General features: G+C 35.9%; 1 protein-coding gene across 3 annotated transcripts in view; it reads right to left on the minus strand.

Annotated features, from left to right (window-relative positions):
* LOC140338838 (protocadherin-15-like) overlaps positions 1–12,810 on the minus strand; it is a 548,986-nt gene that overhangs the window by 308,545 nt on the left and 227,631 nt on the right. For all 3 annotated transcript variants that reach the window (XM_072423159.1, XM_072423158.1, XM_072423157.1), the window contains 2 exons: positions 4,703–4,819; positions 1,966–2,076 (listed from right to left, as the gene is read on the minus strand). In XM_072423159.1, coding sequence (XP_072279260.1) covers positions 1,966–2,076; positions 4,703–4,819 — 228 coding nt within the window. The remainder of the gene's footprint in view (positions 1–1,965; positions 2,077–4,702; positions 4,820–12,810) is intronic.

Consider the following 12,810-nt stretch of genomic DNA (forward strand, 5'->3'; position numbering starts at 1 on the left):
ACCCCGAAAAATCTATGACAAAGTCAGGGGTCGTCTTGTACGCTGGGTACCAGTACTTTCCTGCAGCGCCAGGTGTCCTAGCGAGTCCACAACGCGGTCACCCTGTCTCCTGCTTTTCAGCTTACACGAGTCCTCCTGGGCAGGCTCGCATTGCTTCACAGCAGGACTCGTGTAAGCTGAAAAGCAGGACGTGAGCCTGGATTGGCTCTCCAGTGGAGAGCCTGGATTGGCTCTCCAGTGGAGAGCCTGGATTGGCTCTCCAGTGGAGAGCCTGGATTGGCTCTCCAGTGGAGAGCCTGGATTGGCTCTCCAGTGGAGAGCCTGGATTGGCTCTTCACTGGAACACACCCATTCATTAAAGGAACGTTCTCATTCATTACTTAGAACTAGTAGTGTACAGTTCTTTCTGCCTCTCAGTTCTCACACAATAGTGAGATCTGACAGGCAGAAGGAACAGTACAATACTGGGCATATAACACGACCCCCAAATGATTGGTTAGAGTGGGGGGTCGTCTTATACGCCCAGTCGCCTTATACACCGGAAAATACGGTATGTGTAAGGATATCCATGCTTGTGGATGATTGAAAAGATGAAGTGCTTCAACCCATTCACTAAGCTGAATGAAATATACCTTGAAGAGTGATATTTCAATTTGTCAAAGTCTACACTTTTTTGGTAAATAAACCCCCAAAACTTGTTAAATGCATTAAAACACACACATCCAACAAAACGTTTTTTTTGTTTTGGATTCTGTGGGTAAGGCCTATGACTAGTTTGATCCCACCTTGGGTTCACATGGAAATGTAGCCATTTAACATTTGCTAAAAGAAAAAGCAATAAAAACATGCAGTGAGTCAAACTAGTGTTAGTTGTTTGGCTGCAAGATCACATGCACATAGACTTTACACACTTTGCAACAAGCAACACATTCATGATTCTTGAAGCCTATATAATGAGATGGCCAGCTTCAAGGAGTTCTGTTCCACCATAAACCCTAGATCTAAGACAGGAAATAGACTAAAAGCACAGAACAGTAACTTGAAATTGAGTATGAGGTCAAATGGAAGCTAATTAGTCAATGAGTAGAGAGGAGCAGCAGATGCAGTGTAATGAGAAGGATAAATAATCTAGCTAATGTTAGGTCATGATAGATTGTGGAAGTGATTGTCTAGTTGGCAAAATACTAGATAAAAGGATATTGTAGTAATTGAGGTGGGGGAATACAGGGACCATTTACCAGGAGTTTGGTGGCCTCTTAGCACATAATGAGGCATATTTTGGAGTAGGTGGAAGTGGCAAGACCTAGCTAGAAAGTATTAAGTGATGTTTTGGATGTAGGTAAGGAGAATGCAGAGTCAAAAATGACACAAATTTGCAGGTTCTTGTCAGTCATATTTGATAAAATGGCAGCCAGGCCAGAGAGGGAAAGAGGTAGATCTAATGGAAAAATGTAAAGAGAAGAGCATAGATTGATGGTCTGTGTTACCCCCAAAAGGGAGAGATGTGGTAGAGGAAGACATATGAATCAAAAAAGATTTGGAATCGGTTGTCAGATAAAAAGGAAGCACACTAGGAGAGTGCAGTGCCACCAGGGACTGAAGTAGGGAAGGATGAGAGAAAAATTGCCTTCTGACCTGGTGGTCATTGAACAACTTTATGAGAACAGATTCAGTTTAGCTTGGGGGTCAAAAGCTCCATAAGGATATTCTGCTAGTCAATTGTAAAAAAAAACACTTGGGTAGCATATGGAAGAGGGGAAGAGTCCAGAGAGGATTTTTGTTTTCTTTTTTCCTCCTAGGAAAACAATGTCATGTTTTGAAGACAGAGAGAGACATGGTAAACAGTTTAGTAAGTGCATGGTGTAGAATGCAGGAGTTAGAAAAACAATTCTGAAACAATGAATTTTTTAACAATTATTGAAAATAAAAACCAAGGCATGCATGTAAAGAAACTGTGGAACTTACATTAGCTTGTACAATGACATAATATCGTGTCTTGTCCTCATAATTCAACCTGCGTTGTAACACAACTGCTCCAGACAATGTTAGGCGAATGTCGAAGGTCTGGTTAGAGGTCTAAAAAAGAAAAAAATGTTAAAAAAATATTTTTATATATATTTGGTACCGTAAAATAAATCCCTCTATCTTCCAAGTTATTTTTTTTTTTTTAAGAAAAACATTTGTCATGAAACTGGCTTTACATTTGTATCCACTGTAAATAAATGGTGTACACTGTACTTGGTCATTTTGAAGGAGTATACCATGAAAAAATTATATACAAATTAATCAATTTTATAACATTTCCTATTTTTATGTACAAAATTTAAGAAAGTTTTAAAAATCATCCCTCTATAGGTGATATTTGAAATAGGTATGTTTTGCCGATGGGTATAATATATTCTGAATGTTAGAATAGAATAGTACAGAATCCATTTGCGACTTTCCAGACATGTTTAAAAGGAATCTTCGCCAAAGTAATGATAGCATATTGCCAGTAAATTTGAAAATATACTGACAGATAAAAATCTCGTGTCCAGTTTGGGTCAATTCTTATTTGTCTTAAATGGCCAGTAAGCTTGTAATAATAAAGTGCACATAAAGTGCAAAAAAACAAAGTATAAACTGACTTTTTCAGCATCCCAAACGTGCTGAAGTCACCCTCGGCTTATATTCCAGTCAGGTGCATTTATCCCTCTAGAAAAGCACCCTCTGCCAGCCGATTCCTGCTCCTGCCGATCCGGCCTAATCCTGACCGGCACGGGTCGGCAACCAGCGGCTCTTGAGCCTCCTTGTTGTGGCTCCCTTCCTTTTTTACTGCAGCCGGCGTTGCCATTTCCGCCGCCGGGGTAAGGGGACACTCCCTCTCCTCTGTATGCATTGCAAAGGAGGGGGATTTCCCTTCAGGGGCATTCCTGGTGGGGGCGGAGCCATCAGCTCGGGAATTGAGAGAGTCCCTCGCCGATAGTAGTCCCCTGTCCGACATGTTTCCGTAAGCTTACATGTGGGACATGGGACTAGATGCAAAAGCAGTAACAGGGAGCCAGGAAAAAAGAAGTAAAGTAAGTTTAAAAGTAAGTTATATCAATTAATGGTGCATAACTTATCAGATGAATATATGATTAGTAACTATTCATATATTAATGATTAATTATTAATCATATATTATTAATCATCTGATAATTATTACTACTCATTATTTTTATAGCGTCAACATATTACAGAGCGCTGTACATAGTACAATTAACATAGTGCAAGTAACCAGTCCATAGTCATGTCACTAACTGTCCCTCAAAGAGGCTCACAATCTAATGTCCTTAACCATAGTCATAAGTCAATAATGTAGTCTAAGGTAAATTTTTTTGTGGTAAGCCAATTAACTTAACTTAAAAAAAATTAGGAAGTGAACCTTGTAGAAGTGAAACTTGCCAGTAGCTGTAGCATTTCCCACCCTTGGCTGTGGGAAAGTTGTTTTTTTCCAAGGTAAAAATGGGTACCTCGGCTTATACTCGGATCAACTTATACTCGGGTGTATGCAATACTTTAATTAATGGACTTGCAGTCTGCAAATGATGTTGTTTTACTGGGCTTTGCAGTTGCATGTTGATTCTTTACCAATACATTGATGAGATGCCCCCTATACCACTGGAAATATATCAAAAGCATGGAAGAGACACATAGCTGGATTTACTGTTCCTTATTCCTCTCAGTTTAAATATATATCCCTTAAACGGAACAGCACAATGTTGAAAAGCAAACCTCTAACAGGGCAACGTGTGTTGGAATAGTGAATATTTCTATTTTTTTATACAGATGCTATATTTCACAAGGATTAAACACAATGAAGCTAATGTTGGTTTGTCAGTCAGCTCTTGACAACAAGGGTTTGATTACTACCTGTCATAGTCAAAAGCAACAGAATGCCTTACAGCACAGGGCAAAGGGCCTTTAAAATTCACACGTATAAAACCCTGTACTTTTTCTGTTTTTAATTTTATTTACTTTAAAGGCTCTTCATTGTGCTGTAAACTGTGATACTACTGACATTCCTAAATCACAAAGAAGAAAATGATATTTTAGCATTGGAAAAGTGAATTCCTTAAAGCTGATGTTTGGCAACACCCAAATTTGTAGAACATATCCTAGGTCAAATTCTCTTGATTGCTTAAAATAATATAAAAGAAGTTTATATTTATCTCCATACCAGAGCAGTTCTGTAAACTCTATAATTCAATTATTTCGCTTTTACAGAGCTGCACTAGTATGCAGTGTAGCACTGTGAGGTTTGTGAGGCCAAAATGTAGCAGGTTTTTAGCAGCAACCTCCTCTATTTTACCTGGGGAAAAGGTTGAAGGACCTGGGTGTGGCTGTGGTTCATGGTAGTAATGAAGCTTTACAGTTTCTTTGGGATCCAGGTCCAGAGTTTATTAAATAGAATGGGTGAGCACTTTATCCCTTTCCCAGGAAAGAATTTGGAGAGGGATTAGCACCACATTCAAAACCCAATAAAAGGGAGCCTGATGTCAGATGTGGTTTAGGGAGATAGGCCTACGTAACCTGAGGGAAAGTGAGTACTTGCCTGAGTGTGCTAACCAGGCAATAAAACTCTATAAGCACAGTGGAAAGCACCCCTGCAGTGGAAGGTATGCATAAAAACATTTCACTTATAAATAACTACAATTTGAAACAACAGAAGTATACTTACCACGTCATTTGGGTTGTATTGGATAAAATATTCAATCTGGCCATTGGGACCATCATCAATGTCTGTAGCCCCTTTATCTGCAAATCCATTAAAAATCGTGGTTCCAACTGGTGTTAACTAACAAAAAAAATATAAGTTGTATTAATGTCTAAATGAGTATATAAATAATATAATGCCAACATAACATTCAAGCTATTTCAAATTTCTTTGAAAGCAATATTTTGTGCCCACATCCTTTCTCATTATCTAGTAAACCTTAGCAATAAAAGTATCTAAAGCAAACTATTTTTTTAAGAAACAAACAAAAAAAAAAGAGGTAAATAAATGTGATTTTGTCAAGGGGGGGTAAATTTGTACAACCAGTGATCCACTATGACCCAGAAAGAAAAACAACTTTTTATTTATTTATTTATTACACTGCTGCACAGTAAGCATGTCAAGTGATATACACATTTAAAAAAATGAAAATAAAACAGAAGACACACTGTTTTCATTGTCTTCAGTTAGTTGGTAAATGAACTTTGAAATATACATGCAAGAAGCAAGCAGATTACAGAATATATTAGACCTTGACATTTAGAATCAACTCCAAGCAGTGGAGGAGAGCTGGAACCAGCAAAAGCTATTTGGTTGAACAGTAGGAAGTCATAGGAAAGACTATTATATTTTGAAGACATACCATGATCTCTCAATGCATTGAGCATGAGAAAAAGAAAAGAAAAAAAAAACTCTTGTGCTGATATCTTTCAGAAAAGTGAATGTAGGTTTAACAAAGGTTATTGGATCTTCTCTGCAGTCTTTTCTAAATTTTGTGGAACTAGAACTTTTTAGATATTTAGGTACAGTAAATAGTAAAGCAAACTCAAAAAGAACTAATAGGTATCTGTGTGTATGTTTTCTACATGTTTTTGGCATTTAAGCATTACTTACAAATGTATACCTTTGTTATAGACAAAAAAACAAAATCATAAATATAGGTCATAGTATATGCCACAAGACTTTAAAATATTTAGTTTGTTTACTTTGAACAAATTTATTCAGAAAAATATTTTCTTCTCTCTATATTCTCTCTAGAACCCTGACAAAATAACAGTAAAAGAAAGGATTTCCTTGAAGATAGTAATGTTGTGTACTGAAAGTCTTTGTGCTGTTATAAATATTCAAATTACACTTGCACATCTCACTTCATGTAAAGGACATTTGAACAAACATTGACAAATGTTGACAAACTTTTTAGAATGGAAAACCTAATTCTTTGCATTCTTTTTCTAATCCAAGTCCTTGAAAAAATGGTTATCATAAGTATATGCTCGCTTACCTGTTGTGAGCTTTCCCCTATGCAACTAAAACTTGATAACATATTTGAAAAACATGCTATATAATATTGCACAATACAATAGCATATATTATTTTACATTACAATTTACCTCAAGGAAATGAGATAAAAAATTATTGTTTTATTCAGAAATCGTTATTGTTATGAATGCTAAAAAAGTTATTTGACTGATGTTAGAATTCTTTTTGTAAGCTCTGTACACACATAAGATGATTCTCGGCATATATGAACGGTTGGGCTCATCTTGGCAAAAATCTGATTTGTGTACAGAGGTCGTCTGACCTTGATCATGGATCCCTCCTGACAGATCCATGGTCAACCAACTGGGAACAACTGCAATACACGTGAGAGGAAGAGAGCACAGTGCCGCTCGCTCGTTCTCCCTGCTCCACTCTCCATAGAGCAGAACATGCAGTGCGTACAGTGCTCGCTTGTTCATCTGGCACTCTAATCAACAACAAAAGATTGTTTCCAGCGACAATGAATGAAAGTGTGTACACTACTTTTGTTTTCAAAATAACCTATTCAATTAATATAAGTATAAGAATCTCATGAACCTTGGAATGTACGCCATCTCATATTCTCCTGGAACTGTGAAAGAACTGTTAAATATATAAACCTTCAAATATATATGTTCACTGCCCAGTTGTTAAATCATGTGCAGCTCAGAATTGCTTGCCAGGTAAACCTAGCAATCCTGCCTTCCCTTGCATGTAATGGGAATTAATAAACTCCTGCATGCCTACATGGGAGCTATGTCATCCTGGCACAGCCAATCAAGGTGGCTGAAGATTATTCTTAGGAAGAAGAGAAGAAAGAAGATGTTGTCACCCTGCAATAGAATGAAGATAGGTGAGAAATAGCTAGCTAGTTTCGTTTCAACCCAGTAATACACAGGGTCAATGTTATGCATGAACAGTCAAACTTAGCCATTGTTATTATGTTTAGCAGTTAATAAAAATATTATAACTTTCCGGAAAAAATTAGGCTCCAAAGCAACAAAACAAGACCCCAGTGTACAAAGAAGTAAAATGGTTGCACCAAAGGTAGATCACAAGTCATATCAAAGTTAATATTAGTACATTAAAAACATTAAAGAACTTGAAATGAACAATGGAAACCTTTTTAGCAGCAGCCACAAATGGGGTTGGGTCAAGAGAGAGCAGAAATACTGAACTCCTTTCTACAAAGGAAAGAACTGACAATTTTCTAGTATACTTTGCAAACTGGGTGATATCAGGAGTCAAGTCATAACCTGTGTCTAAACACAAGGAAACAAAGCGAAAAAATGGACACCTCTAAAAAAGAATTTACAATGTGGGATAAATCTTAATAGAGCATAATAAGCTATGAAAAGAGTATTTACAGCATGTAATTGATTTTAAACTGTGGCCTATTCTAAGACGGCATAGGCAAGCCAAGTCAGATTTTGGGTCACATGGAAAAACTTGTACCCTTTTCAGTAAAGAACATAATGTGGATACCAGGAATGACCATTATTAAAACGGTAAATCCTAACCAGACTAAGCTACCTGTTTTATGTTTTGCATATGTTTTCACATAAAGTCTGGGAGATGACAGATTCTGAGATTCCCTTTGAAGATAATACGGTATAATTATGAGATATAGCATGATGAATTATTTTAATAAGGGTAAACCTGAGAGAGACTTGGGTTTAAATATTAGGGAGAAAGGTTATAAAAAATACTTTGGTGATAGGCATATCACTTTCTAACCATATTTTTGATACTATTGAAAATGATGTTATTACAAGAAGAATGTGGTTTTGTGGAGGTGTTTCTTCATGTGTGTAGTTTTAGGGGCTTTCAAATAGTAGGGTCAAAATAAACTTCAAGCACAAGCCCTTTTATGCAAACCAGTAAAAATCAGAAAATGCAATATGTATTGATATACATACATATCACAATATGTATTGAAGTAGTGTTTTTCATAAAAAACTAGATTAGCATTTTGAGAAACATACAGATATCTCAGATGTTTTGACATAAAAACAAAATAATCATAATTCAATGTATTCTATTAGGGCTTTTTTCTGAAAGGGTATTTTTCCTAGAGGACTGACAGGCCAATTTAGTCAATTTAGTTTAGTTATGTGGTGCTTTGGCAGAATAAAAATACTCAACTTTTGTGCCAGTGTTGACTTTGCAAGCAAATATATAATCAAAGTTATTTCCCTCATAGTACCGTAATCTGTTAGCAATTAAATGCTCTAACAGCCTGGCCAAATGTTATGCTGATGGCTAAATGAAACTGGCATATTTTTTCAAAATGAAAACAAAAAGCAATAATAGAAGTGTAAGCTTTATGAGCAAAAACAGACATTAAATTCAGTTAGCAAGTAATGAAACTGCATGGACAGTGAGGTCTATTACTGCACTGAAGGTCACTAGTATTTGTTTCTCAAAATCAAACTACTTTAGAGGTCCTCATTATGTAACAGAGCCTTTGGGTCGCATAATATAAAATCTGGAAGCCCTATAGGCTTTCTACCAATCAGAGGGCAGACACAGGTAATCAACTATTCCTATAGGTTTTTTTTTAATAATGATTTTGTTTTTCCTGAGGTTTAGAAACAGAAAATAAAGTAACTATTCATGAATTCACCTGAGCAGCATTTCTGAAGTAATTACAAACTGCATATATAACACACCGGATCCAAGTGGAAAAAGTTCTCTGCATAAAAAACAAAGGTTGCTGAAGACTGAACACTGTACAACACAAATAAAATAACATTTCCAAAATAATAGCTATGCTTCAGAGGCTAGAGCACAGACTTTTATGACCTTCGCTGTTTACCGAATGTGTTCTGGGAAAAAAGTTCATATTGAAATGTAAAGGATTCTTTTGATAGGTCATACTTCAAAATCTGTCACTTCAAACTTGCCAGCTACATCAAGTAGCTGTCCTTTTAGTATACCAAAAAAAAGAGGAAAACAAGAAAAACATTTTGGTTTTTTTTTTTTATAACTAACAGTCCCAGGGCTTAGTCCTGGATAGGACTTGGACACACTGTACAGACTGTGGAACTTTCTCAGCTGTGGCTCAGATTCAGCAAACATGGAATTGACTTAAAATTAATTTACTATTACTTGTCACATTATTTCAGTCTGCATCCGATCCATTTCAGGTTTACGGGATCACTCAGGTTCTCCCATGAGTGTCTATCTTCACCAGTCTTGGAAAGCTTTCATAAATCAGGCCCAGTGGTTTCCAACTATTTTCATTTGGTTGAATGGGAACAGTTGGTAGTACTGTTGGGGTGCTATGACTGTGCTGTAAACCACAGGGGTTTAGTGCACAATCTGAGATTAGACTCACTTATACACAGCAAGTGTTCTAATGGGAGTCTCTTGGTTTTAAATTAACAGTTCTGTTTGAGTCAGGAAAAAGATGGGAGTCTGTAGAGTTGCTGCCAAAGGGCAAATTGCATTTTTGTGAAATAAGGACTGAATTGAAATCTCCATTAATACTAAGCAGCAGTGTGTCTGTTTAGAGCTGAGATAAGAAGATATTTTTGTTGCAAAAAAAATGCCTAAAGGCAAATAGGCTGTTCACTTAGCAAAGTTAAGGAACCCCTTGCAAAGAATCTTTTACCTATCTTAGTGAATGAGGTGAAGCTCAGCTGACCGCTACTAGTTGTACTTAAGCAAAGAAAAAAACTCCTGAGCCTGAGCCTTTGTAGCATTCCATCCTTTTTTATGAAAATGTTCTAAATAAAAAGCACAGCAGTGTTGATACTATTCTACATTTATGAGCCTGATTTAATAAAGCTCTCCTAGACTGGAGACCGTACACTTTCAGTTGAATCTTTGTGATCCATCAAATCTGAAATGGATCTGGTCCAGGATTGATAGCTTTTGCAAGCAAATAGCAAATGCCTTTGAAGAAAACCATGCCATATTTGCTAGATCACCCAGCTTCACTTATGAAAGTGCATCCTCTCCAGCCTTGGAAAGCTTTAATAAATTAGACCCCATGAGTCAGTAATTGCAACATGTTTCTGACTAGATAAAACACAATTTAGTGGTCAGTAAAACTATATGTTCACACGGGCAACCCTAAAAGATTAAGGACTTCACTCACTAGGGAATGGAAAAATTATTTAATACCTATAGTATTCAACAGAATGCCTCATTGTTTCCTTTTTCTAACTCACATATATTAGAAAATTTGAAAACTACAATCTGGTTGCTTACATGAAAAAATCTCTCTATTTTCTTTACTGTTTTTTTTGTCTGAATATGATTTTCTTTCTTGTTTAAAGAAACTAAAGTAGAGTGCTTGCAAGGTGATTACCTAATTTTTTTTTTGGTCCCTGGTTGTTTGAAATGAATGATGCTTGCCAGATATAATTTGGGCACCTCAGTTAAGTTATTTTAATATGTAATTTATTAGAATAGAATTAGTTTATTAAGGTTAATAAATTACCCAATCAAGAGTATCCCATTAGGAAAAGTAGATTGGTAGGGAGTTCTATTAGTTTGTCACTGTCAACTGTGCACTTTCAAGATTATATACCTCAGCAGGCACTTTATTTACTGGAAATAAAAGAACAAATTGGGTAATTTAAAGGTGCAGAACTGAAAAAAAATACATTTGTATTAAAACTTCCATTACTTAAATCCACCAAGAATTCTAAAAAATAAAATAACGTGATCATTAACACGTTACAGTTTATAGCTGAATATTTTGTAGCTAAGTTTTTATACAGATTAACCATTTTTACAGCAAACACACAATTTTCATTCATTTCATCTGTTGTTATGAACACCTGTCCATATAGATTTTTGGATTGTCAATATTACACAGACCAATGTGTGGGTCCTCAAAGCTCTCCAAGGCTGGAGAAGATGCACTTTCATCAGTGAAGCTGGGTGATCCAGCAAAGCTGGAATGGATCTGGTCTAGGATTCAAAACATTTGCTAACAAATAGCAAATTACATTGAAGAAATACATTCAAGGTTTGCCGGATCACCCAGCTTCACTGATGAAAGTGTATCCTCTCCAGCCCAGAGAGCTTTCATAAATCAGGCCCATTGTGCAAGGCACACTTAGAGAAACAATACTTTTTTTAATCAAACCAATAATTTTTAACAAATAAGACCAGGGACCTCAGCTTCAGTCTTTGAGGCTCACATACAAACTAGATGTTGATGTAAACAAACCCATACTGGTGATGAGATCAGTGCTAACCACCATGTTATTCCAATGTATTGGCAGAGATTGAGAACAAGTATGAGCATACTATGTCCCCAAAGATAAGTAGTTTTGAACAGGAAGAAAGTCTAAAAAATTAGTGAGGAATGGCAGGCAAGTTGGAAATGAAAATAAATTTATGCGCTTAGCACCTTTTCCTGACAGATTTGTTGCCCTGGATGCTTTATGCTATCGTGCAACAAATTTACCTTTTTAAGCAATTTTAGTGCACACCCAGTGAACCCCAGTCACATGCCTTGGTTGCCTTGTAGGTAAATAAAAAACTATTAATTCATAAATAGATATAGTTTAATTTCATTTGACATTATTGTCGTTATTAAAATAAAAATTATGCCAGAATTTGGTAGCTTTAAAATATATCCATCATTTAGTGGTCAATGTCAATTTCTGTACAACCTTTAACAAGTTGCATACATTGGCCATATGCTTGGCATTTAGGAGTTCATTTATGTATCCCACACTGGAAGGTTTACTTGTGCTCAGGGGTTTACCATTTGATCTTTGTCAGACTAGAATATAAGGTAAAGATTATGTTTATTTAATGTATAAATGCTCTTTCTATAATGTGAAATGGTAGCCTGTAATCCTGGCTCATATTGTATTCTCTTTGCATTTCCAAACTAAAGTGCTTCATTGATTTAAGGGCTCCTAAATGCTTTAGTGTACACCTTTTTGAAGAACCCTATCACAAGTCTATCTTTCTCAAACAGAATCTTTAGCCTTGTTTAAACAAAGAAGGCATAGACAGGAAGAAAGTGAGGAACAATTGCTATAATAATTTTTCTAGGTATGTGTATAAATATAAACTTAAACGGTCGAGTGTTTTATTATACATGCAGAAAAAAATATTAACGTGATAAATATGTGAAAAAATTATTATAGTTGAATGTACCCAGAGGTAGTTTTATTTTTAAAGATTTCATTATGCAAATTTTCACGCATAAATACAAAAGTATTATAAAATGTATATACAAAAAAAAAACTGCACAAATACACCAGAATAAAGAAATAGTTTTGCAGAAGAACCCTTTTCCTTAGTACAAATGTTAAAAATATAAATTGTAAAAATGTTAACTTGAATGATATTAAGTGATATAGAGGCACATGACACCGGTGGATTTTCTTCTGAATTTCTGAAAAATTTCTGAAAAATTCCCAGTAGGTAGGACAGGCGTTTATCTCAACCTGCCTCTTAGTGGAGAAAAATGACCACTGCTATTATTGGAGTGCTACATATTTAGTGAACACGTGTGGTGACACTGGAAATATTAGAATTGCCACCCTATCATTGCGGTGTCAAGACTACAGCATATAAGTGCTATTACCTAGATTAGCATCAGTCTAACCTTTATGGCAGGTTCAGACTTGTGGCAACAAGTGGGTACATGCCACATGTACGATTCCTTTCCCAGGGCAGTGGTTCATTGTCATTGGTTGTCAATGGTTCATTGGTTCAGTGTCTACTGCACTGCTACCTCACTGACAATCTAAACATGGCTTTTTTTTTTTTTTTTTTTAACAGATTCCGTTTTT

This window comes from Pyxicephalus adspersus, chromosome 10 (assembly GCF_032062135.1).
Source record: "Pyxicephalus adspersus chromosome 10, UCB_Pads_2.0, whole genome shotgun sequence".
Classification (NCBI taxonomy): Eukaryota; Metazoa; Chordata; class Amphibia; order Anura; family Pyxicephalidae; genus Pyxicephalus; species Pyxicephalus adspersus.